At 44.4% G+C, this 26,902-nt stretch overlaps 1 protein-coding gene across 2 annotated transcripts in view; it reads left to right on the top strand.

Moving 5' to 3' along the window:
* LOC119453044 (eukaryotic elongation factor 2 kinase) overlaps positions 1 to 26,902 on the top strand; it is a 38,007-nt gene that overhangs the window by 4,755 nt on the left and 6,350 nt on the right. For both annotated transcript variants that reach the window (XM_037715023.2, XM_037715025.2), the window contains 12 exons: positions 5,314 to 5,693; positions 9,031 to 9,230; positions 10,039 to 10,076; positions 10,580 to 10,751; positions 12,793 to 12,942; positions 14,248 to 14,506; positions 15,267 to 15,445; positions 16,280 to 16,522; positions 18,255 to 18,466; positions 22,395 to 22,524; positions 24,575 to 24,699; positions 26,185 to 26,363. In XM_037715023.2, coding sequence (XP_037570951.1) covers positions 5,483 to 5,693; positions 9,031 to 9,230; positions 10,039 to 10,076; positions 10,580 to 10,751; positions 12,793 to 12,942; positions 14,248 to 14,506; positions 15,267 to 15,445; positions 16,280 to 16,522; positions 18,255 to 18,466; positions 22,395 to 22,524; positions 24,575 to 24,699; positions 26,185 to 26,363 — 2,098 coding nt within the window. In that variant the 5' untranslated portion in view covers positions 5,314 to 5,482. The remainder of the gene's footprint in view (positions 1 to 5,313; positions 5,694 to 9,030; positions 9,231 to 10,038; positions 10,077 to 10,579; positions 10,752 to 12,792; positions 12,943 to 14,247; positions 14,507 to 15,266; positions 15,446 to 16,279; positions 16,523 to 18,254; positions 18,467 to 22,394; positions 22,525 to 24,574; positions 24,700 to 26,184; positions 26,364 to 26,902) is intronic.

The following is a 26,902-nucleotide window of genomic DNA, read 5'->3' as shown; positions in this document are numbered from 1 at the left end:
CGGCTTGGGTCGGCCTCTTTGGCGGCCGTAAGTGTTGTTTTTATTGATCCCAGCCGGGTGATAAGAGGCGATCCATATCGGCCACGTGCGCTTTTGTACACTCGCAGCACGTTCCTTTCACTTTCTCCGCGTGCTTCCGTCTCGTCGTTGAGGTCGTCGCACGGTGCAGGGTCACCGTAAATAGCCTTTCAGTTAATTCGTGGCCTTTTAACTGTTGCCTTGAGTTGGAGAGGTCTGCAGTTTCTTTCATTTAGTTTATCTTTGTGCTTCGGCTGGTGTCCTTATGTTGCCATTCACTCGAGATATGACACATGCCTTTGCAATTGTTAAGTGCCTACGCACACCGTTAGAGAGAATAATTGAGGGAACTGGGAGGTTTAGTTTGATTTATGGTTAGTAATAACCAAATGAAAGGCTAACATGCAATGTGTCAGCTTCATTTGGCTGTTACACACAGACTAGTTTTTGTGTAGGGGCAGAAAACTATGACTAAAATTTGGTTTGACTGGTTCCGTGGTTGAAATTTTGGTTGCATGCAGTCTGTAGTAGCTATTTACTTGAAGAAGTTCTGTTGAAGCTTGCATTGAATGCAAGCTCATAGCAATTACATTTTCTTTTTAATTTTTTATTTATTTGGATATCCTGAGAGGGTTGTGGGCTAGGGGGATATTAACAGCTTATCAGTAGTATATAGGGTGTCCCACGTAACTTTAGCCAAACTTTAAAAATATGCAAATGTCACGTAGCTGGACAGAACCAAGGTAATGCTGTTTGCCATCGCTTGGAGATACTCAGATTATTTTTTCATTCTGCCTAATTAGATAATTAGTCATAATTAATTAATTAATCAACTTCTAAATTATTATAATTAGATGAAAAGTGTCAATGAGAAAATTGTAGAGCACTATGAAAAACTCCCGATACAGCTTTCTGTTGCTCAATGCGTGCAACATAAAAGTGTTTTTCCGAGCGTGAAAGAAGCCCGCGAATGCACGCAAAATTGCCGCGCGACTGGCCGCTCGAGGCACTTTGCGTGTATTCGCGGGCATCTTTCACGCTCGGAAAAACACTTTTATGTTGCACGCATTGAGCAACAGAAAGCTGTATCGGGAGTTTTTCATAGTGCTCTACAATTTTCTCATTGACACTTTTCATCTAATTATAATAATTTAGAAGTTGAATACCTAATTATGACTAATTATCGAATTAGGCGGAATGCAAAAAATAATCTGAGTATCTCTAAGCGACCGCAAACAGCATTACCTTGGTTCTGTTGAGCTAGGTGGCATTTGCATATTTTTAAAGTTTGGCTAAAGTTACGTAGGACACCCTGTATATCAGTAGAATACCAGAATTCTACAGTAAAGCTGCAGAACACTGTTGATACAGACAAGATATTTAAAACATAATAGATTATACAATAGATCAGTAAATGCAAAAGATAACAAGCTCATGTAGTTATGGAAGGGCTAAACAGAATAATAAAAAAATGAGGCTGTGACAACCAGAAACAAAATGACAGGTTGGTTGGACATGTTTGGCATCTTGTGAGTAGTGTCCTTCATTTTTGATTAAAACCCTTTAATTCATAATTTTTGCACCCCGTTAAGCCTTGTTTCTCCCCAAGGTTTGCCCCTTTTCGTAAAGGATAATGATCAATGCAGCGATCACAAAACTAATGAATGTTGGCCACCTTCTCTGAGTTAGGGGTCAAGATATATTAGCAATAATATTCATATATGAGCATGATATGTGCTTCCTTTAACTTAACAACTCAAGTGAAAACTGGCATGTATGATATATTCATTGCCTGCCAGCCTTGAGTGGGTGAAATATTTTTGCATTTGCATGAATACAACTGCCCATCACATCGCATTTCCCGCATGTTGCATACATGTAAATGTTATTAATGCGCTAGGAAGTGAACACACTGTTGATGTCGCTCTGAATTGAAAACAGCTGCGACATTGGGAGGGACGTTTACTCAACTACGTTACGTTCAAAGAAGGGCAGCACATTGGCCTAGTTGGCATTCCATTAATTTTATTGCAAGAGCATTTAGTACGGAGCAGTAAAACGTGCTGGATGACAACAGACAGAGATAAAAGATCCTGACAGGTCTAGGATGGACACAGACATTTTTTAAATTAATATAAGATACATCAACAAGGGCTTGTAAGACAAGGAAAAGCATCTCCCCTCTTACGAAGCGTGCCCAGTGTGTACTACTGTGCAGTTTGCCTTTGTTGAGTGAAATGTGGAGAACAAAGTAAAAGGGGGATTGTCAAACACGTTTCTATTTGTTGTTTTTGTTTGTGATTTATTTTAAAAGCATGAATAATGCCTGCCAATGAGAATTTTTATAAATGAGTTCGTCACATGACTTCTGAGCTGCTCTCTGTGTCATTGCATGTTCTCGTGAGTGATCTCGCTTGTTTAAATACATTTGTGTCCAAAAAGATACCATCGCATGTGTGAATAATTCGTGAAAGTTACTGGGTAAAACCTGTAATTTGGGCTGCCAGGCAGCAAGAACCCCAATTTCTCTTCGGTTTTTCTCTTTAAATACAACGTCAGATTTTTACCCCTCGAATGCACAAACAAAATATAAACCCCGAAAATGAACAACCCTACTTATAAACCAATCTCTGTTCATCCCCCCCCAATCCTCTTCTTTCTTAATTGACCCCATACCTCATTTGAAGTGTCGCAGCCAGGTATCAGGAATTTTGGAGGCTGTCCTAATTGAACTACTTTTAGCTTAGTTTATTCTACCATACTTGTTCTCAACCCTGAGATCGAACAGTGTTCGTGGTTCTTGACCAAATCTGTTGGCGCTGTAAGCAGTGCTTTGGAACATGCTGTTTGACAGGCCTTGTAAATTTAATGGAAAACCACTGTCCAGCCACTACAGAAGGCACATGTTTACAGAATGAAAGTGACAGGGTCAATGAACTTCTTCATGCTTCTAAATCTTGAAAATTTACTGATGTGCATGGGCTACTTTTGAAGCAGGTAGCTCACGTTAAGTCTTAAAATTAAGCATTACCATGGGGCCAGCTCCGATTTCCTTATTCAGATGCGCCTGAGAAACGTATAAATGCTCTTGACAACTGCTCAACTGATTTTAATGAAATTTATTGCATTTAAGAGTGGAAGCTGAATTCATTTGACTGTAGGAAGCAGAATTTTGACTTAGGGCTTCAAATTTCTTGCAGAAATTGCAGGAAATTGGTAAGCTTTTTTAAAAAAAGAACAAGACGCAAAGTTTACAAATCCGTAACTCGGCACCGAAAACAAATATTTCACTTCTGTCAACTGCATCTGTGGGAGCATCTGAAGTGGACAAATTTGCAACATGATTTTACAGCTTGCTTGAGATTGCTACAAGGTTTACGAATGTTTTACAGGAGTCCTACTCGTAAATCAGTTATATGTTTCAGTGTGGTGTATATACATTACACTCATTTTGTCCAGTTTAGATGTCTCACTTGGTGCAGATTACATAATTCTGATATTGTTTTCTAAATGCCTAGTTATAGAGTTGTCAAGTTAATATTTCAGTGTTTAAACTTGTGATTTCCGACAAGTTTTGTAAAGAAATTCATGGCTCAAATAAAAAGTCTGCCTGCTACAGGTGCAAAGTTCTAACTTTTTCTCCGAATTGCAGTAAACCTAATCCAATCGGAATTGTTCCGCATAATTCAAAATTACTCTCTAGTAGAACCTTGTTCCAGCTTTCTGACGACTCTGATGCACTGCTGACTGGATTTCCTAGGCGTCTTGTGCGCATTTCCGCTTTTTAACCTATTAGTCACAGTCAACACATGTGGAAGTTCGATGGTGCCAGGTTGAGGCCATAAAGTAGTTTGTGAGAATCTGGTGCCCCACTCTTTCAATTTTTTTTATTCGGTGTTATGCGAACAAGCATGCTGAAGATAACTACTTTTCCCCAGTATGTTTATAGACCAAATACCCTCAATACTGCTTCTGCGTTGAAAGTATTTTCCTACGTAATAATTCTGGCAGGAAACCATCTCGTGATGACCGTCGACATCTATGATCATAGCATTGAAGCAATGTAGCGGCACACTGTATTGCCATCGCAAAAACGCGTCGTGTACGAGGCATGTACTGCACTGGGACTTCTGTTTTCTCGTGTTACTCTCTGGACACACTGCGCCGTCTAGTGACGGTGCCACGAAGCCCACATGAAGTGTGTTCCTGTATATATATATAGCGTGGGTTCAATTCTGACATGGGTTAAATCCAAGGTGATAGCTTCCTTTGGAACTCCCCCCCACATTGCGGTTTGTCAGTGTATCGCCAAATTGGGACACTAGATGTCATTAGTTGGCACTGGAAATAAATAAAGCAGATAAATAAAATATGTTCGATGGTCGGTTTCGAACCCTGGGCCCCCCAGCACAGAAGATTGATGCTCTAACCATTAGACAACGGACGTATGCCTGAAAAGGTGGAATTGGCTCGTGCAAGCTAGCGCTTAAAAAAGGTTAGCGGGCTAGGCACATCGCATAGTAACAATTATAAAAAAGTGAGTGCGCGCATCTTCTAGACGACGATCAAGAAAGAAGTTAACGGGATGTATTCGTGCCAGAAATTGCGCTCTGATATGCTCTGGTAAGACCAATTTCTTGTAGTGGGTGTGAGCCATTCTTTGGTGACAATAAGTTCATCACGCGTCTCTCATCGTACTGTTGCAGTGTGGTGCATTTCTGCAAGGTCAAGCACGTTGTGTCTTCACATTGTTGACACCAACTTGAGTAACTGGGTATGTTCCATTGTGTATGTGCAACTCTTCAGTGACCAAGAAGATGCTTTAAAATTTATCCGGTGCTTGGTGAAATCAAACGCACACCACGTGCGGGCTTCACGGTGGCAGCGCTAGGTGGCGCAAGTGCGTGCAGTGGTAAGCACGAGAGAGGACCCTGACTGTGTACACGTTGTGGCTTTGACTATACGGCGTGTCGCTACATTGCTTCGATGCTAATCACATTAACGTCAGCGTCCATTGTGAGATGGTGTCTGTTTCAAACAAATAAATGCTTGCAAGTGAAGGATGAATGTCTGGCTGTGGTGATAGTCCCTCCCAAGGTGATAGGTAACAGTAGCTGCTTTCGAAACATCACGACTTGATCCAGTTCTAGGCTGAATAAATGTTTGGCTGTTTTTTGGCTCGCACTTTTGCTTGTTTCACGCCGTGTCATCCTCTAATAGCGGCACCACTGTAAATCTAAAGATCTGATCGGTTTGTTAGCACCCTGGACGAAGCCATTCGATTTGTTTTTGCAGAACCCCTGGTGTGCCCTCCCCTCCTCTGGCCCAGCGCAGCAGACGATGTTTCAGATGTCCGCGTCAACGCCCCTGCCGTCGTCGTAGTTGAGATCTGAGCAGGTACCGTGCCCGGAGGAGCGAAGTGCCAACACTAGCGAGCTCTGGAGGAGCGGCCGCAGCGGAGACGATGGCGGAAGAGCATGCAGATCTGGAATTGCGCCCGCTGGGCATCGAGGACATCCAGAGCAACCCCAACGCTCTGCGCGAATGTGATGACGGCGGGCGTGGCGAGGCCGATGGACCGGGTGCTTCATCGGCAATTTTCTCGGTGGCCATGGGTCTCAAGCGTAAGAAGGTCGTCAGTGACCCTGTCCGCAGCCCTCGCAAGAAGCTTGAAGGTGAGTTGGCTTAGTCATTCCTTTTCTGATGTTGGGCCAGTTACACTTTCTGTGTACTGTCGTCTGCTTTTAGCAATTCTTTCCAAAAATTTGCTGCAGATTTAAGATCTTGTTGACCATAGCGCAGGTTTGGTGGCTAGCACAAGTGCTGGTTGCTATCGTGATTTGCTATCATGGTTGCTGCATGATTTAACATCTTGTTGACCAAAGTGTGTGTTTGGTGTCTGGCAAATAGGGATAGCACAAGTGCTGGTTGCTATGGTACAGACACATTTTTTAGAAGACAAATATATACATTATAACATTGTTGATATGTTCACTGTAAATAGGATTTCTCTGTTGAAGCGTTCATGATGTAGAACGTGAAAATAGCCAGTTTGTGCTTGTCACAGTCTCATACTGCAAAAGTTGCAAATATGTACCGAAGTGTTAATGTAAAGACATAGTCTAAACACTGAAATCATGCCTGCTGTAACAAAAATATTGTAAACTAGCAATAGAAACTAGAAACATTTTTCTAGAGCGAAAAAAAAAATAAACAAAAATAAATCTGCATATATTTTAATCAAAAAAAGGGAAGGCATCAGATATATACTTTATATACTTTATCAGATATATAGTTAACTGTGCCAATTTATAAGGTTGTAAACAGCATCAAAAGCAATACCTAAATTTTTAAAAATTTATTAAATGAAAACTTGAATGGCAAGAGCTGTACAGAAAAGAAAGCAACATTCACACACATGCTCAAACACCTGTTAGAGGTATTGTAGTTCTGTTGTGGACATAAAAATTCCAAAAGATGTTTTGAAGCTTTTGTATTTGGATATATCGTCTATGGCAAATGCAGTCAAAGAGGGAAGTCGACACTCAAAACAGTGTCCCCCCCCCCCCCCTGAAGTATTAAAAGTCTCGCAACTCATGTTTTAGGGTTGATAGAGCAATAAGATTAATCTTATTGGATTCCTTGCTGCATGCAGAAGCCATTGATAACCTGTTTCGTGAAATCTGAGAAAGTGATCTTTCACAAACCTTTCCGGAAAATTGAATGAACGAAGCTTGCATAAAATTAGAAAGAATGATATAACAAAAATGAACCTGATATTCAAAATGAGCACATAAAATTACACCTATCTAGAAGTTTTCAGTTCCATTACTCGAAGAATTATGATTAGAATGATATGGATTCTTCCATGTGCCATTGATTTTACTGTGGGTTCAACCACTTGCTGTCTAAATGTGTTGTTTGCACTTCTATGGCTCTTGTGAGCTTCAGCCCTGAATGCACGAGTTTCAACGCACTTGTCCATATGGCATGTTACATTGTGTGTAGATCGCCTATTAGGCCTTTCGTGTGGATTTTGTACAATAATGCCAATGCACTCATTCATTCGGTGGTGAATGCATGGCTTTCAAACACATTGTCACTTTTAATACTGTTTATATGTTCAGTGATGAAGTGGCTCTTTTGTTCAATTTCTCGCAAGCCCTAGTGCGACTTTTTAGACTGCTCTTTGCTGTGGCATTCATTCTCTCATCTTTTGCTATGATTTAAAGGCGACTTCTTAGAGTAGCTCTTTTTCTTTCTTTCTTTCTTTCTTTCTTTCTTTCTTTCTTTCTTTCTTTCTTTCTTTCTCTCTGATTATTGTCACATTCCTTTGTAAAATGCATATGAGCTTCATGAACTACTCTGCAGTCTTACTGTAGAATATTTCTCTAGCGCTTTATGCAAAATACTGCATTGTTTTTTTTTCTTCAGTTTTATATTAAAATTCCTCCATACTACTGTACAATATTTGTAGAGTACTGTACGAAGTACTCCAGAGTACTGCATTCTTTTGTGAAATGCATATGAAGTTTAAGTACTCTGAATTACCTTGAGGAAACTCTGCTGCTGCAGTTGTTCAGCTGCCATTTCAAAGATGGTTAGTGCATGAACTTGTCTAATCAGCGGACTCGTTACTTCAAACGTTCTTGTCACATTTATTACGCGTAATCTTTCTAAATTTTCCAAGAACTTGGTTTTCTTCATAGTTCATGGGCAAATCGGTCTCTGCGTAAATGCATAGCCTTTGCGAATTATTGCACTTGTAATGCAATATTTTCTTGAAGATAGTCAGTTTGCAGAGTCCCAAGGCCGTTCGAAGCGAGCGAGGTCAAAGTTTACGCAAATCCATGTGAGCTCCCATGCTCGCTGAACTGTCATACTTGCCAGTTCCCCTGGGCACTTGTGCCAGAGTTCTTTCTAGTGATTTTTTAAGGAAACTGTGCCCTGCAGTATTCTAGAGTACTTCATGCGGTGCTCTACAGTTTTGTTAAAAGAGTGCTTGAACTACACAGTACTTCACGAAACTCATGTGCATTTCACCGAGGAATGCAATACTCTGCAATACTCCATGTAATACTTTACATAACCCGTCGCGGTAGCTTAGTGGCTGTGGCTTTGCACTGCTAAGCTCGAGGTCGTAGGTTCAATCCCGGCTCCGGCAGGCGCATTCTGATGGGGGCGAAATGCAAGAACGCTTTTGGATGTTTAGGTGCACATTAAGGAGCCAAAGGTGGTCGAAATTAATCCGGAATCCCCTAAACGTCGTATTCGGATCATGGTTTTGGCACGTGAAACCCAAGAATTTAATTAATGCTCTGCATGAAACCCTGCAGCAGTACCCTACAATAAGACTTCACGAAGCTCATATGCATTTTATAAAGAAGACAAAAAAGAATGGATGAATCAAAGAAAGATGTAGAGTACTCCCCCCTTGATTCCCTGCTGTTTCTTCCCTTCATTGGGAATGTGCAGTATGCGAAATAGGACAAAATAGAAGACAGGTTGAGTGCTCATCCAGTCATCCGTCCTGTCCTTCTTTGCGCTATGTACATTCATCGTAAATGGAGACCAACTCGGCCAGCTTGCTCTACTACTGCAATTTTTATTTTTTTTTCTCTTCTCATCCAATTCTCAACTTCTGTGTTTCTCTGCCCTCCTTTCCTATTACTTATTCGCCGCCTTCCTACTCAGGCGGGGGACAGATTAGTTTTGACCCCTTCTGAAGGGGTAGTCGCCGGGCTGTCCTAAAATGTTTTGTGTTTGCATTCGGCAATAATGATAATAATTGCGTGAATTTGCATACGTACATACACTACATATTCAGGCGGGAGCAGCGCTAAAGACACGGACGCCAGTGAAGGGCACATGGGAAATTCTACGTTTCCATGTGCCTTCACCTGCGTCCGTGCCTTTAACGCTGTTCCCACCTGAATATCAATAACCAACCAGCTGATGCTTTTGTGTTATGTGAAATATGCATGCCACATACGCGCGCGTGCAAATGCGCAGAGGTTCCGCGGCCATTGAGCCCATCGCAGCTGGCAGCCCTGAAGTGGAAGCGTGCGGCCCGGCAAGTTCTGCACATGGAGGACCCCTGGGCCATGTTCCACCTGGAGCGGTTCAAGGCGGAGCGCGTGCGCCGCTACCGCTACAACGCCCTCAACAAGGCCTGGCTCGAGGACGAGGCTCTGGTCAAGATGGCGCCCGATGTGAGTGAACTAACTTGCACTGTGATCACAGAAGAAGATTTAATGCACGAGATAAAAGATCAATAGGCTCGATATTTAGCCACCACGCAAAGCCATTCAGTACTGAAGCCGAGGGGGAACAGAGGGACGTTAAAGGGGCACTAAACAGAAAAGTAGATTAAAAAAGAAGCTCGAGACCAAGTTAAGGACCATGCTAGCAGCGATGGAATGAAAAATGTTCGGCGTAACATTAGGTATGTTCAATTCGCCTGCACCACCTGAACCACTTAACGAGATGCTGCAAACTGCCATGCGTTTCAGCCGTGCAGCAATGGTGCCCTCTGAATCGAGCCGTTCGTTTAGAAAGGTGCAGTGCTGGTTCACGATCTTGCCGTACCCTCTCTACTTTCGGTGCCGATGTGGTGCAGGCATACAGGTGCGAAGTAGCAGCGCAGCAGATGACACGGCACATATGCGTAAGTGCGGGTGTATTTATGCCTCGGAAGCCGATCATACCAGCAGTTCAGGATTTCTCAAAGTTACGCACTCCGTGCACATTAGGTCGGAAAAAACAAAATGCCTGCACCGCGTCTGCGCCTTGGCATTCGCTTCGAGTGTTGAGCTGTGCCTGCACCGAATAAAGCGAGCTGCACGGTTTCTGAACTTCTCATGAACCGCTGTTGGTAATGCTAATGCTGCTAATTATTGAAAGAAATTGATCCAAGTAGTAATTATTCAAATGAGGATACATGTTTTAGTCAATGCCCGAGCCATGGTCCTCAATGCGCTCACTGACTGTTGGTGTTTGGCATTTGCTGTGCACTTCCAGCCCTTTGGACGTGGAGCCATGCGAGAATGCTTCAGAATGTGAGTAGTTCATTTGGCTTTGTGGTGGCTGTGTAACCATGGTGCTGACATTGCGGTGACAGTAACACTGTACAGTACTGTCTGCAGTTAAAGGGAGTGCCTAATTAATAATAAAGCCACTATAACTGGTATTTCTGATCATGTTTATTGGAAAGAAGGGGCTGCTATTAATGAAATGGACATGAATTTATACATAAAGAGTTACTCTGTGGGCCTTTATATCATATCTTAGCGCTTGGCGTTGTAGTGCACATTAAAGAACCCCAGGTGGTCAAAATTAATCCGGAGCCCTCCGTTACGGCGTGCCTCATAATCAGAACTGATGTTGGCACGTAATACCCCAGAAAGAAGATTTCATATCTTAGCGTTAATTAATGGCACAATTCTAACTGGTGTGCTCTCTTTAAGATTGGACCATACTGTACATGTAGGCCTACTTTTAAATCTGCAGTGAAGTGTGTAAGAGTCAGGCAGCTTATGCGTTTGTGATTGCACACAAACAGGAAGAAGTTGTCCAGCTTTGCGCCAGCCCAGAACTGGGCACATGCATTCAACTACGTAGCCAAGCGGTACCTGGAACCCGTGGACCGCAGCACCTACTTTGACGATGTCCGGCTGCAGATGGATGCCAAGCTCTGGGCCGAAGAGTTCAACCGCCACAATCCACCCAAGAAGGTGAGATATAAGTTTTGATGGTTGTGAGCGTGAATTTGAAAGTGTGAGCACGATTGACCACTTTGCGTGACAAGTTCACAGGGTGATACAACATCCACCCTAATGTCTGGTCACTGTAGCAAAGTGCATTCGTTGATGCTGAAGTACTTCTGACGCTTGTTGTATTGATACATTCAGTGACTATGCAATGTGAAAATAGTGTGCTTGCCAACAAGTTTGGTTGATCATGCCCTTTTCCATTGGTTGCCCCAAGCGGTATATACCGAAAGTGTGATGTTTAAATTGATTGGTCAATGATATAGCCCTTAAATTAGCCAGAGTGACACACTCTTTACTTGGGTTTTACTGCTCTGGTTTGAGCTAGGAAGTCTTCCAGTTGAATTAGCATTTGGAGCTAGCAAGAAAGATTAGCATGCCAGATCGCTCAGTAGCATCAGCATGTTCCTGCTCACATTAACAGCGTGTGGGCTGCAACTTCTCTTACAAAGGCTCTCTAAGAAATGGCTTATACTCGGCCATGTTTGGAGCACTGTCACGTAATGGAGTGCATAGAGGCACATATATTTACTTGTGCAAGTTTTAATATGGGATAGTTTACAGAATCTGTGTAATATTGCAACATGCACCATATGTTTACCAGTGATGCAACACAATGAGAAACAATATTAACATAATTAACACCCGTTATGCAGAATTACGTTGAAATGCGATTTGTAAATGCTCGGCAGCCAGTTTCTAAGCATGGAGTAGACCCAAATGTGCATTTTGGAGTCTGAACTAAGTCACGGTTCCAATGCGAATGAGAATGGAAACTCATAATTGCACTGGAGTAATTTCAAAATGGTTCCCATTTGAATTTATACTGGTAGTATACTGGGTGTTGCTGTGAGAACTTTAACCAATTTTTAAAAATCACCTGTGGCAGATAGCACAATTCTAATCCTTAGCTGGATTGATCAAACAAGCATACATTATTTGCATAGGAAATTGAAATGCGTAATCGAGTAATTAACAGAAATGCAGTAATGAAATTCTTAATTACCTTGCAGCACATGTTGCAATTTACAAGTTGCAGCCAGGGAGTTCGCAAGGCAGATCCGCCTGGAACAAATTCTCAGGATGACACTGGTCTTTAGATATTAATTCCCAAACTTTGTGAAGAAATACATTAGTGGTCCAGTTTCTTTCGTGCTTCAGTGCATAAAAGAGCATTTGTTAGAAAAGTAAGTGGAATAACAATGCATTTTTACCACAAGTTTGACGGTGCATATCTCAGAAGTGGTGTTATCGACATAATTCATTTCAAGTGAATATGCCTTAAGTTACAGTCACACTGGCTACAATTTGTAAATTGTAGCCAGTGCCTTAAGGTAATTAACTGAAAGCATAATTAGTGAATTTTTATTAATTAGTAAATTATGCATTTCAATTTCTTGTGCAAGTAATGTGCACCTCTTCGAGTAGACTGCCTCAAGGACTAGAATTTTGCTATCTGCCACAGGCGATCTTTAAAAATTGCTTAAAGTCTTCGCAGAAACCCTTTTTATACACGGCCTAACAAACACTGTGCAATACCACAGATAGAAGGAAGTGGTGGGTGGGCTTATACGCTGTGGTCAGATAGAACTTCCATCATCTGAACCGTGGTTGTGTCTCAAGACTTGTGGCTTTTACACTAGAAGTGGCAGAGAAGAGTGAAAGGCTTTGCATGAGTGTACTGGTAGCAGATTGTAATTTTTTTTAATACATAATTTTAAAGGAGAGGTTTGCACCTTTAGGTGGCACCAGCTACTCCTTGTCGCTCGGCAATTGAAATCAAACTGTAAAATGTGTTGAGAAACACTGAATAATGTCAGAGGTAAAAGCGCAATGTTTTGCACATGATTCCAGGAAGCGGCAGAAGATAGTCAGATAGCAAGCTACAGAAGATAAACATGTACAGTTGCATAAATAAATTAAAGTACATGAAGTTGTCCAAAAACGCATGCAGAAGTTCACAGATTCAATTAATCCGGACTTCTGGCACTGCTGTGTTGTGCAGGTGGACATATTCCAGGTGTCGATCATTGAGTTCGTGGAGCGGCCAGGCAGTCCACTGTATCACATGGAGCACTTCATTGAAGGAAGTTACATCAAGTACAACTCCAACTCCGGCTTCATCAGTTCCCAGGCCACGCGGCTCACTCCACAGGTGATCAGGCTGTTTTCTGTTCTCACCGGCACTGTCATCAGTACTGCAGCACTTCCAAGTCTGCAGTAGTCTCAATTAATTTTCAGACCAAGGAAAATGCGCAGGGAATTGTCACAAATGTGAAAACTCTTCGATCATAGCAATACTAGTCATGACTTGCACTGCACTGTGGCTGCACTGTGACTACATCGGGAACTACAGTGATATTGGAGTAAGGGTGCAGTAAAACCTCGCTGATTCGGATTTTACGAGATCGGAAAAATTGCCGATTTAACCGAATGTGAACATTGAATGTATCAAGAAAACAATAAACAAATGCTTAGTACATCAGCACGCCTTTATTTACTGAAGGTGTCTGCAACTCCTGCTTGCATTTCACAAAAAAATCAGTGCAGAAGCTGCAAATCTCGTCACCTCATGACTGATAAGCACTCTCGGCGAAGAGGGCCTTGCGGCGTCCTTTATGTGGCATTCTTTTGCGTCACCCATTTGCAGTACTCCGCATTCTAAGGGTTGTCTGAATAAACCAGTGTGCAGACAAATACATACAAATTAACGAAAGCTTGATGTCTTAAACTAATGCATACACTTGCTGGGACCAGAAGGCGAGGCTGAAGTTATCCGATTTTCTGAATAAATGGGAGTTGAATTACGAGATTTTACTGTATTAGTGTTGTCATGGCGACAGCTGTAGTGAATGTTTCGATCTTATCTTCTATTGTCCCGTCCCACGCAGACCTTTTCAGCACAGTGAAGGTAATGTTAGACAGCCAACTAGGCCATAGCCATGCTTTGGAAGCAAAGAGATTCTACCAGAAATTAGCAGAGTGCAGCTGTTGACCAGGTCCCTTTTTTTTTTTAGGCTGTACTCACTCATGGTGATTCTTGCAGCACTGCATAGACCCAAGGTTTAATTCTAATAGAAGTTTGCGAGGTTTAATGCAGGATTTTAGACTTTATGCATACATGCCACCCCACAAATGTTGCTGCCATTTTAACGTTGCACACGAATCCTGAATTTGTGTACCGGTATAATGCAAGAATTTGTTTTGCTCGATTCTATTTATTTTTTTTTTTCTCATCATTCACAATAGGCCGATCCTGGTGATAACGTAAGCAGTTAGAATAGAACCAGTGACATTATCCTGGCCGTGGATTTAAAAATAAATGTTATCAAGTATTTATATTCATCTGTATGATATGACTGCTTTTTCTTTGTGCAGCATTGTTTTGTGTGTGTGCATGTGCTACTTGTCCATCAGTTACTGTATTCGCACGCATTCTTCACCTCTCCGGCTGCTGCAGGCGTTCAGCCACTTCACATTCGAGCGTTCGGGTCACGAGCTGCTCGTGGTGGACATCCAGGGAGTGGGCGACCTCTACACGGATCCGCAGATCCACACTGCACACGGCTCCGAGTACGGCGACGGCAACCTCGGCGTGCGTGGGATGGCACTGTTCTTCAGGTCGCACGTCTGCAACTGCGTCTGCTCGGGTCTTGGCCTCACCCCGTTTGATCTCGCGCCCAGCGAAAAGTTGGTCGGCACACCAGCCTCTGCCCTTGGTGAGCGCTTTTGGCGGTCAAGATTGTAGCCAATTGCTGTTACCACCAGCGTTTTGCTGTTAGTGCATTTTGGATTTATTAGCAGTGTGCGACAATGTTCTAAGCGTCAACTGAATTCTTAGTCTTCTTTTCGAAAGACGCGGAGCACTTTTCTTTACTGTACTTTACTATACTGCGGCATTGGGTTTTGCCTTACATTTGTTTCGAGGTGAGCAGCTGCTAGTTTTTTTTTTTTTTTTTTTTCCGATAAAGACTTGCCATTAAGGCATAATTCTTGATATGTATATGTGTATTATATGTGTGCTGTGAGGCCTGTGTTGTGTATGAATTGAAGCAGTGTTTTGTGGAAGTTTCTTTTTTACGGTGTGGTGGCGTTCCTGAAAGCAATTGATTCCTTGCACATATTGTGAACTGAAGCATTAACTGTATGTTTAAGCTTCAGTATCCAGCCCTTTACACACTGCTTTTATTGACTGAATGCCTAGCAGCCTTAACAAACTATGTCTATGCACTGCACAGGTGTGTGGAAGGGTGCCAGTGCCGCCAACTACCACTCGTCTGCCGCATAGCCGAGTGATAGTTGCTGGAGAGAAATATTCCCACGTGGGGCTTTATGCTCATGTGTTCCCTTTAACAATGGACGACACTGTCACACTGGCCGAAGCGGCTAGTTGCGTGCATGTTCATATGCTGTGCACGTTCTTCGTGACATCGGGCAATGTCACAAGCATGACATTGACTCTGGCCTTGTCGATTGCAGCCCAAGGGGCCAAGACGCGGCTGCGCGGACGCGAAGAGCTGTGCGTGGGCATGTCGGAGTACGAGCGGCACCATCTGGCAGAGGCCTTTGGTCCCCCGAGGCAGCGAATCCGCACCTACAGCAGCCCCTGCGATTCGTCGCGCGAGATGTTCCACCGAGAGAATGACGCCATCCCGATGGTCAGTGTTCACGTTGTGCCAAGTACTTGCGCTGAATTTGCAGATGCCCATGAACCCGTCATCATGCCCATGCATGATGACGGGTTCAAGGTGGCCTCTGTGGCCACCTTGAACCCGTCAATGTTTGTTTAGCTACGTGGGCCTAGAGCTGTGGCTGTGAACGGGCATTCTGGCCTGGATTTGTGCGTTCATACTCGCGTTCTACTCTCCCCGTGCTTATTGTCACCCCGTACCCCTCCCTGCTGAGTGGAGGGGCAGGCTAGAGGACTTTTACCCAGAGGGCTTCCCTCAAATTTTCTCCCTCTTTAAGGTTGACTGCACATAACTGGAACAATTTAGTCCTTTCTAGGTTACATTGTGCAAAATATGTAACTTATATGTGAACATAAACAGGAGCGGTATTCTCGGTCGATCACTTTTGACGATGCTATATCACTTTTCCAATTTGACTCAGCACTGTAAACATTGGCATTTACGGGTAGTGGCATTCCTGACATTGTTCCAAGACAGCGAGCTTGTCAGAATGCGATGAGTGCCATCCTGCATAGATGCTGATGCATCGAGTACCGACTCGCACGAAATCTCGTGAGAGCTATAGCATCCCCGAAAGTAATTGGCTGAGATTACGGCCCAAGTAAGCAGCACTGCAATAATACACGCGTCACTGTCAGGTTGTTCAAAAAGGATTCAGATTAGTGTAAGCACATCGTTTTATTTTTAACTTCTTTTCCATTTTTCGTCCTTCGGTAAATGTGTGCAGGGTTCAGGTTTTGCTGTACAAACGTGGTTCCACAGTGCGCCGACAATTTACAAAGGCAAATGTCGTTGTTTCAGCTGCAGCAGCAAGACAGTGGCTTTCGCAGCCTTAGCAGTGGCAGTGAGGACACCATGGAGGACTACTCGCATGACCTGGAACTTGGCAGTGACTCCGAGGACACCGAGACTCTGCAGCACCAGATAACCAACGGGCATCAGTATGCCAACGGCCAGCACACGAACGGCGACCGGGCGAGCGCTGTGCCCGCCCGCCTAAGGCGGCGCCAGCGCTATGACTCTGAGAGCAGCACCATCGGAGACGTGAGTTTGGCTTCTCTGTGTCCGTAAGCTTTTCCGTGGCGTTCTCCGTGTCGCAGGACAGAATTTCGGGTGAATTGGAGTGGCTTCATAGTTGCTTTCGGTAGCACAACACAAGTACAAAGAAATAAAGTACAGTGCATGTCTTGTCAGTTCTGTACAACTTTGTCCTCGTGTTGTTGCGCTACCGAAACCAGCTGTGAATTCTGTGTCAGTTCAGAGCTATAAGGAGCAGCCAGTAAAAAAAAAGTGGTACTGGGAAGTAAAATTACTTCGCGAAAGCCTGTGCTATTTCATGCAAAAAAGTTTGTTTCTATGAGAGAACTACATACAGTCGAATCTCAATAATTCGAACTCGAAGGGGCCCAAAAATTTGTTCGAATTAAAAGAAGGACTTATTTTTGTAGTATTCATGCACCATAGCACGATGTACGAACGGTGCGAGTCGTGAAATGTGGCGCGCAAGCATATAGCGAGGGCCACGAAACTGCCCACGCCGGCCAACGCTCGCTTCCCGATAAAGGCAGAAAATGAAACTTCAGGGAGCGGACGGCGATGCGCGGAGACCGTCGAAGGTGAAGGAGGAGGGCGGCAGAGAAGCGGATTTGGCCTTGGCAACGCCGTCGCTTCGATGGCAGTGGCTTCGGTGGCTCCCCTCGCCCTCCCTCTCAACTCCCTCGTAGCTCCCCCACCTTCCCCCACCACCAACTTCCTCGTAGCTCCCTTTCCGTGCGCGCCCGCCGCCGCTCACTGCAGCCTGGCGCCAGCATGGCCCGCTCCCTGAAGTTTCGTTTTCTGCCGTTATCGGGAAGTTTGCCGGACTGGGCCTCCGCAGCTGCTTCCTTCTGCTTGCTGAGACGTCCTTTGTGTGCCTGCCCAGAGCCCCTGCTCTAGGATAATCGTTCCTCGACATTTTCCATGCCACCTTAATGTTTAGATGCAGAAGCGGGCTTCGTATTAAGCTAGCGAAGAAATTCTCTAGCCACAGGTATCGGTGCAAGAGGTACAAGATGTGAGTTGATTAATGAAAAGTTAAGTTGGCAACAGCCTCATCATAGCTTGAAAAAAACAAAGGAATCCCTCATAAAGAATATTTTGTGTTTTTCGTTTCTGTTCTTTGCTGAAGTAGCTGTTCAGAACTGCTACTTAGCTCGAAATGATGTAGCAGTTAGTTGTCAGCCTTAATTGTAACCAATATAAGCCACCCACGATGGTTTTTACTAGGTCACAACGGCACCGTAGATTTACAAGGTCACAGGGATGGACCTTATGGTCATCACAGGTTTACAACATTAATCATCACCAGACTAATTTATGTCCACTTCAGGACGAAGGCCTCTCCTTGTGATCTCCAATTACCTCTGTCTTGCATTCTATGCCTGTATATATTCTAATTTCGTCACGCCACCTAATCATTAGCCTTTCTCGACTGTGCTTTCTCTCTATGTAGGTTTACTATGATATGCATACCATAACAGTACGTACGGGTACAATAAGGCGGTCCAGATATTGCAGCAACTACACACACAATCCGTGCAAGTTTCTTATGTAGGTTTAGCTGCATGCCAGTTTTTCCTTTTTGAAAGTTCAAGGGGAACATCGTCACACACTGTGCAGGCAGCTGTGTTCATGCACACCCACACATTAATTGCTAGCAAAGACAGCAGCTGTGTTTGTGAGGCACAGCATTCTGCGTGCCCTTCACACCTCTCTATCTCCAAACGTGCACACGCAGGAGCACGAGCGCGCCGAGTTCCAACGACTGGTGGCACAGCGCGCACGTCCATCGTCGGTGCTGGACGAGGTGCAGCTGCGGCAGCTGGTGCGGCAGCAGCAGGGACGGCCCCTGGACGAATCGCAGCGCTCGGTGCTCGGGCAGATCCACCTGGAGATGGCCAAGTGCCACGAAAACGGCCGCTTCGGGGACACCACCCACCCGGAGGGCAAGTGAGTGGTAGCGCCCACTGGTGCAGAGCATGGAGTTAGAGACAGCCACAGGGTGTCGGAATGAAATGTTTTACCGCGACAGCGTTTTGGGCTCTGTGTCGCAGAAAATCCGGCGTTGGTGTAGGCGTTGGCATTGGCATCCGCGGCTGAGAAAATAATCCGGACCACCCCAACTATGATCGGCACGGTACAGACGCGTTAGTGAACTAATGGGATTTCTCTAAGTAAAATGCGTCGAACAAATTGTAAGGTATGACTTAACCACAACCTACAGACTGCGTCGGATTGTAATTTGAATATATGAGAAAACATAATTTGGAGACTCAAACACGGGCCCCTTTTCCAGCATTTCTACCATTCATACAGCGGCACGCCCGGGTCGGTTCCTTGCAAAAACAACGTCCAGATAACGCTCGCCTCGGAAGCGGCGCGTGGAGGCGAAGGTGGAGAAAAAAGAAAGCTACAGTTGCCGGGAAGCCTGAAAATCTGTCAGGTATCTTTGAATGCTCTCGCGTTCCACTCTTTAAGGCTAAGCTTAAGTGTCCTCCAAATTTTTTTGGTCTGGTTTTAGTTTCGTTCAACTGAAAAAAGCTCCATTCCGGAATCCCGGAAGGAAAAAAATAAAAATAAATTGGAACGGGTAATAATGGTTTTGATTCACATGCAAAAATTTTCGAAGCAATGTAACCATGAAAACATAGTATTTATTTTTCTCAATAAGTGAATTATGAATTCTGAGATCATGCTGAGTGCCTTGACTCAAGGCACTGAGCATGATCTCGGAAGCAGTAGGTCATCGATTGTACTTGCCAAAATGCGAGACAGCTGTTCTCATAAAACGAACTTTAAATGAACTATACGAATGATAAAACTTCGGTAAGTAAGTGTTGTATCTGTAGAAAATGAAACGATAAGCACTTCAGCACACAAGCCCTGGGTTTTGCTATGAGCCAATCTGCTAGTGCACCGAGCAGCAGGCTTAGATTAGTGGAGCACTTGACCAGCTATCGCTGACACTATCCCTGCCCCAAGATACGCGCTTATGCGGACCCCTAATGCTGACGTTGCTTGACGTTGGTTGTTTGGGATTGCCGACTTTCCCCTTGAGCCGAAAACTGATAAAAAAATATTTCGCTTTCACTACGAAAAAAAATAATGTTTAGGTTACGTTTTTGTTCCATTCAAAAATACACTATATAGTTTTTTTTTTCTGTTTTTGTTTTTTTTTCGTCCCGTTCCGACACACTGGCCTGGTAGAGGACGACTGGATGCACACTCAACATGGTCCATCACCATTACCCGTCAAAGTTCTTGAACTGTGCCAGTTCCTAAACTCCTTGCATGCTCGGGTAACTTTTAGCATTGAGCTTTCTACCAAAATTACTAGCGGAAATTCTGGCAGCAGTCAATACACGAGGTGCCAGCATGGTATGTTGGGTAGTATACGTGGATTTGCCTGAACTTGGTCCTTCTGGCTTCAAACGGCTTTGTGTCCTAACTTGATCATTTTCAACTAAATGTTGCATTATAAGTGCAACAGGTCGCAATGATTAGTAGGCTTCTGTGGAAATACTTATTGCCTTCATGCGTTCAGAAAAAATATAATTGCTTGCAGATTTAAATGAAGCCTAATAAGATGTTACAAGAATGTCTAAGCCACAGCATGAAGACTAGACAAATCCATGTATTACGTATCATTCTCAGTGTAGCTGAACAGTCGCAGCGCCATAGGTCCCTCCAGTAATTTATGTAGGAAACTCTTGTGGTGCAGAGAGTCTTGAACGCTCTGCTTTGGTGAGTAGAGTTGACTGAGCCCTGTGCCTTCCTTTCCTTTCTCAGAGCTCATTGTTTCTTTTAGAGTATTATTGTAATTGGATGACAGCCTGCTTGCGGGTGGCAAGTACACTGCTTTCGAGCTCAAGGTAATTTGTATAGATACACCAGCCAATTACTGTAAAAGATGAACTTCTTTCAACATGGTCATCCCAATGGAACTGCCGTATTTTCACAATTCTACCGCACCCCCGATTTAACGTGCAGTTATATTACCGCCCAAATATTAAAAAAATGAACTTGGTGCCGATTCTACTGCGCACATCAGGTAATGAAACCTGAGTCAACGCGTAACATATGGAACGTACAAAGGCACCCAGACACGCACGCGGCTGAATCTTAGCGGCTAGTCGCGATCGGAGTCCGACGGCACCTCCTTTTCACTGTCTGCCGACCACAGAACATCATCTTCAGCTCAATCTAATGCATTAGAAATGGTGTACCTACAGCAAGCTGAAAAATGGCGACCGCAAACCGAGGCATTCAAGAAACACCCCTGTACATAGATTTAGGTGCACGTTAAAGAACCCCAGGTGGTCCAAATTTCCAGAGTCCCGCCACTACGGCGTGCCTCATAATCAGATTGTAGTTTTGGCACATAAAACCCCATAATTTAATTTTAATTTAATGGTAGTCTGGCTAGCTACCTTGCATTGAGTTTTTTTTTTTTTTTTTTTTTTTTTTAAGAATCAGTTTCATTTTTGATTTTGAGTAGAATTAGTAACGATGATAACGCGCATGCACATTTGAACCCACTTTTTATTCTAAAGAGGTGCGCATTACAGTCTTGCAAATATGGCACTGTATTTGCACGAAGCTAATGCGCACGTTATTTCTGAAAAAATGGGTCCAAAAGTTGCCTATGTGCATTACAATCGGATACGAAACCGAAACTGCATTTGCGGCGTTGGCAACAGCTTACCATTAGAGCCATCCGATGCAGCATCATCGCCATCATGATATGGTAGTAGAGCATGTATTGTTGGAGGTTGTGGTGGGTTCACATTTTATGCTTGACTATAGTAATCACTTTTGGAGATACTACCACTTTCGCGAGATTTCGCGCGACTCGGCACCAGATACATTGGCATATACAGCCAACAGCGTTTTTGGCGCTGTGCCAAGCTCACTATCTGCGCAGAGTGCCAGGAGTGCTCTTGGCCACATGTTTCGGCAAGTCCGATGCAGTCGCGTAAGACCTTGCAAAAGTGATATTAGTATCTCAAAAAGTGATCCTTCCAGAATACTGCCTTCTGTGCTTGGTGTCTGTGAGCAGTGTAGCGCAAATGGCGAAGACGATGCTCCGCTTTCATTACGACAGATTATTAAAAAAAAAAAAAAGAGTTCGCCTTCTGTGAAGGTAAACTCTGCATGTCGCATTTTTTATGATCGCAAACTTGAGAACATGCTATATTTTTCCTTTATAAGTCGGGTGCATATTATATTCAAGTGCCCTTTTATTTTCTTACTATTTTTAAGCCACCAAACATTGCGTGCGAGTTAGAATCACGTAAATACTGTTATGTTTTGGAGGAGGCAAGAACGGAAGGCAGGTGTTTTGCGGTTTGATGGGTGGTGCTTGCACTGAATTCTTAGTTCAGAGTAAACTTGCATTAATTCAGCTCCTAGTAATCAGTGACATTCAGAAGTCCCAAAAGTTGCCTATAGACAACCGCAGCTACAGTGTTAGCACAGGAAACAGTGCGTAAACGCTGATGATATATATAAGCGTGGTGGTCGCTGACTGACAAGGACAGCAGGGCTCTTTTCCTCACGTGCCATACCATAGCTGGGGCTTCTGTACAATGGCAGCAACCATAATGAGGAGCTGCAAAACCCATGGTGTGCGGTGATCGGAATGGTTGCTGCACTTTGCCTAGCGAAAGGGTTGTTCACGTGCGCTAACGTTTCCATCGCCGGTCAGCTCAGAATGCTTGACATAAGGAACTTCCTGCAAACCTAAGGCGTTCCACAGCCATGTGGGCACTGTTGTTGCTTTTTGAAGCATGTATTTCTCACAAGTTTAGTTTTGGCAGAAGTGTTACAGTTGTGCACTGCACGGGAAACCTGTGGTGGGCTCGGGTCGCCATTGCAGGTACGACCAGGACGCGGCTGTGTTCCATTTGGAGCAGGCGGCTCGTTGCGGTGCATTGGAGGCTTTGCTAGTGCTGGCCAAGGTTTACCTGGGGCTGCCCCATGACCTCCTCGAGGACTGGACGCTGCCGGTAAGAGCAATGAGTTGAGCAGACCGCGCGAGTTAAGCAGTATTACTCCCGATGGAGGCAGTAACGAAAGCAACCTGTATGGGCTTCCCTTGTAGCTTCGTGCCACAACCTCGAATAAGAGATTTACCGCAAGGTGGACTTCCAGAAACAAAGACTTGCTATCACGTGATGTCAGTGCACTGAGGAAAGCATCATTTTCTTAACTGCTGCAATGGCTATTCTGTGTTTAGGAATTTTATTTTTAGCTTTTTTTGTCTCCACATGCAGGATCATGCCTCAACCATGTGTCCTCTTCTTATGTTGTACTGTGCGTGTGCAAATACAGATACATATTTGCATGTTCAATGGAACAGTTCAATAAGGTAGGAACTAGGAACTCGAGCCAGTTGTAGCATCGTTCACCAACCCGTGAAGAACCAGTGTGTGTCCGGACCAGGAACGTACTGGTGAAGGACTTTATGTGTCGTTCTTCTTTTGCATTGTCCAAGTGTTGATCGTGCAAAATGTTTTTAAAGTGTAACAGTTTTCTTGCGCTAATCAACCTTATGAGGTTTCTGTTCACTGTGCTTACTTGAAGTGAATACTTAATTATTAAGTATGTGCATGTCCCAAACTACCAGGACATGCAGTGCTGCGATTTAATAACGAAAACTTGATTTCATGCATGTTTTAAACTGTTCTTCGTATGTATTAGATATTCCACATTAGAGATGAGCACATACTAATTTGGGACCATGTATTTAAGTTTATAATGCAGTTCAACCATGTTAAAGCACAAAATGTAACCTGCCTAACTTGTAAATATCTTGTTACTGTTAGCAGGAAGTGAGGAAATTCAGGTTCTTGCTTCTTGAAGGTCCGCTGGTCTTTTCTTTAAAAATATCGAAGCAAGTCGACTATTTAAAGCAAACAAACTTTATATAAAAAGAGCGTACAACGAAGGGTGCTATAAAATCTGCCGGGTGGCAGGCAATCTAGAGCAACTCCCACGGATGGTGCCCACGGTTACAGCATACGAGGTTTCCACGCCTTGTCTATAGCAGGAAAGAAGCCATTGCTTAGTGCGAAGGCCGATTAAATACTTAAAAACTCAAAAATTGATCTGGCAGTTTGCAGAAGTGACATCATTTCTTCGGTTCTTCATTGGTCTTTTCTGACATCACGCTCCATACCTGAAATCAGGCATCAGCCTCGCCGTTGGCCCGGTCAATCGTTGCATCACTGCTGCATCCCTATGGTGCTATACTATAAGCGAGGTGGGTCCCATGAGGCGTGTACATGCCTTTGATCAGTATAACACCGGACAAAAGGTAGACAGACAATCGGCGCTTGCGCCAAACCTTACAGAGTGTGTACATGTGTTTGGGGGTGGGGGGGGGCGGGAAACTTGTTTGGTCAGTTTAAAGTGCTGTGCATAGTTGGTGGAAGACGTACCGCTGTCAGCACGCTTAACACGAACGCTCCCCAGCGTGGCCTGGACCTACTTGGACTGACGCCAGCGCCACAAAGTGTTGTGCGCTGTTATCTCGATATGTTTGCGGCGGCTGACGATAGCTTGGAGCACAGCTCGATTTGACTGCTTGACTTGTCTTTCGCTTGTGTCTGGCCGGCGGGGAGAGTGCGCTCACTTGACAGGTCCGTTTCGCCACGTTTCGCTTGTGGCCGCAGTCTCGCGCGCCCGTAAAAACGTTGCGGTTTGCTTATCTCGGCACAGCGAAATAGCGTGCGACAGCTCGCCGAGATAAGCAAACCGCAACATGTTTTTGGGGCGCGCCTAATTGTGGTTGTTTGCTTATCTCGGCAAAGCGAGCTGTCGCACGCCATTTCGGCGTCAGTCCAAGTCGGTCCAGGCCACGCTGCGGAGCGTTTGTGTTGAGCGCGCTGACGGCGGTACACGACAACGCCTTTGTTTCACACGCCCTGTAGTCCTCCACTGCGTGGCTTGTGTATATGTTGTCGAGTTCGATGGTGAGCTTGCAGTGCTACCAGCAGGTCCCACCTTTGCTCCAGGTCAGATCAGCAGAGTTTTCAGCCTTGCTGTGGTTTGCAGGAATCTGAGGAGAACACATCAAAGGGAGTGGAGTACCTGGAACAGGCGGCGAGGGCCGGAGACAGGAGTTCCATGATCGCCCTGGCCAAGGCACTGGACACGGGCGAGGGACTCGGCACTCGGAGGTGAGGCAGCCCTGCCCCTCATCCTCTTTAGAGCACTACAGTGCCTCCTGGAGTTTTTTTTTTTTTTTTCACAAGCATCACTCTAGAGACTGTCTGGCATATAGTAGCCCACAATAAGTGTGATGGGATTCCACATAGATGTGAAAAGTTGGGCTGAGTTGTTGACTAATCATCATACTGTGCAGGTGAAGCAGCGCACTGACCAAGACAAGGCAGAGAGAAACAAGAAAGAATACATGACACATGCTGTGTCATGTATTCTTGTCTCTCCGCCTTGTTTAGTCAGTGCGCTGATTAACCCACATGATTCCACATTGATTGCTGTAAGAACTTGTATGGGCAAACTTCAAGGGACTTCAAGGGACTCCAAGGAACGGTTAACTCAGGTTCACTGACATGAATCACTCCGCTGAGGCTGATGTTTGGTTGGTTCATTTTCCTCTGCTCATTTTGGGCAGTTTAGGACTAATGCCGAAACACCGTTCCGCATCAAGGGAGATTACTTTATTTGGCCTTTATTTCTGGCCATGGAGTGTGCAGCCTCCTGCATTTTTAGCTATATCACGCGAGAACACTGTAGTATGGTCGTACGTCGTCCTGAAGGAACGTCGCATTAGACGACTCTTGCACAGGAAAGTGTTTAGTGCACTTGAGAGTACTTCTGCCGGTCTCGCTGATTATCGCTGCTTAAAGGCGCTAAAATGACGCGTGATGGACGCTCGCACGATATAGCTAAAAATGCGGGAGGCTGTACATTTGTGAAAAACATTGAAACATTATCCGAGTTATGACTTAATTAGTATAGTAATTCATTGATTAGCAATTGACTTTCTTGACTACTTACAACTAGCAAATCATTCCAGCAAATCACAAATGCTACTAGTACAAGCTATGCATTCGAGTTTTGAGTTTAAATCAGAATTTTGAGGTATCAAACTATGTGCAACATATATGTTACATTGGGCATTACAGGATTAATTTAAGGTGGAAACTTGCAGTTATGGTTTTCTCAGCAACTAGGTCACCTATTGGCACAGAACAGATACTGAGATGCTTTCAGAAGGCGTAACCTTTCACTCTGTTTAGGCCCCATATTTGGTTGTAATGTCACTTTATGGGCCATGTATGGCCCAATCATGTTGGATTCATATGTCAGGTAAAAAAATTTAATGCATCTAAAACATATTTTCAGCTTCATGGGAAAATATGTGTGATGCGCATTGTTCAGACATCTGTGCATAAAAATACAGCCCGAGGGCCTTCAAGCCATTCTCGGCTGTAGTCAATGGTGGAATGCTAATCGTGTGTTGCCCTTACAAGTGGACCATACTCTACAGTGTTCCCTGCTTGTTGTTGGACCGCCAGATGCTGATGATCCACTATCACCCAGGTTACCAATTAGCACTGTTAGTTAAAAACGTACGCCAGCTGTGCAAATGCTGTCGCAGTCAAAAAAAGAAAACATGGGCGCCAATCCCCATGCAGGCAACGCAACTGGCAGGATGCCGTGCTGTGGTACAACATGGCGGTGACCACGACCGACAATGACGAGGGTGGCGAGTACGATGGCTGCATGGACGACCCCCCGTACCTGTTGCTGGCAAGGCAGGCTGAGCTTTACCTGCAGGGAGGCTACAGCCTGGACAGGGACCCAGCGATGGCTGGTCAGTGCTCGGTGCTGTTTTGACTGACAGGTGTCCATTGAACCATCAGCTAGCAACAGTTCCTTCAGAACTATTTCATTTTGGGCTAGGTGGTGAAGCATTGCTATGGGACTACGTGAAGTGGTGCACGTCCCTGTCTGTCTTTATTTCTGTGTCTGTGTGTGTCTTGGTTCACACCCGACAGCCATGTAACGGCAGTAGTTTGTTTGTTGTGTGCTAAGGGGGTGCAGGCATGCATGTCTTGCTGCAACACTAACAGTCTCACTCAACTCAGACGCCTGAACTACCATGTTTGCTCAATTTGAACGCATCGCTGAATGTAACATGCAACCAAGTTTTAGGGTTTTTAACTTCTGTCGCCATCTTGTGAAGACAGTGGCAATGATGTTTGCTTTGACAGAAGGCTGTTGGCAGTGCTGCTAATGCGGTCTTGGTTTCGTACCCAATTGTAAAGTGCCGGCAATACAGGCCCATTTTCTTCGCAAACAATGATGCATGCTACAATTAAGTAACTGTGGTATTCTGCGGTAGAAGGGATA

This window comes from Dermacentor silvarum, chromosome 5 (genome assembly GCF_013339745.2).
Source record: "Dermacentor silvarum isolate Dsil-2018 chromosome 5, BIME_Dsil_1.4, whole genome shotgun sequence".
NCBI classification, from domain to species: Eukaryota; Metazoa; Arthropoda; class Arachnida; order Ixodida; family Ixodidae; genus Dermacentor; species Dermacentor silvarum.
The sequence above is the reverse complement of the archived record's forward strand: the minus strand, read 5'-3'. Positions and strand labels throughout refer to the sequence as shown.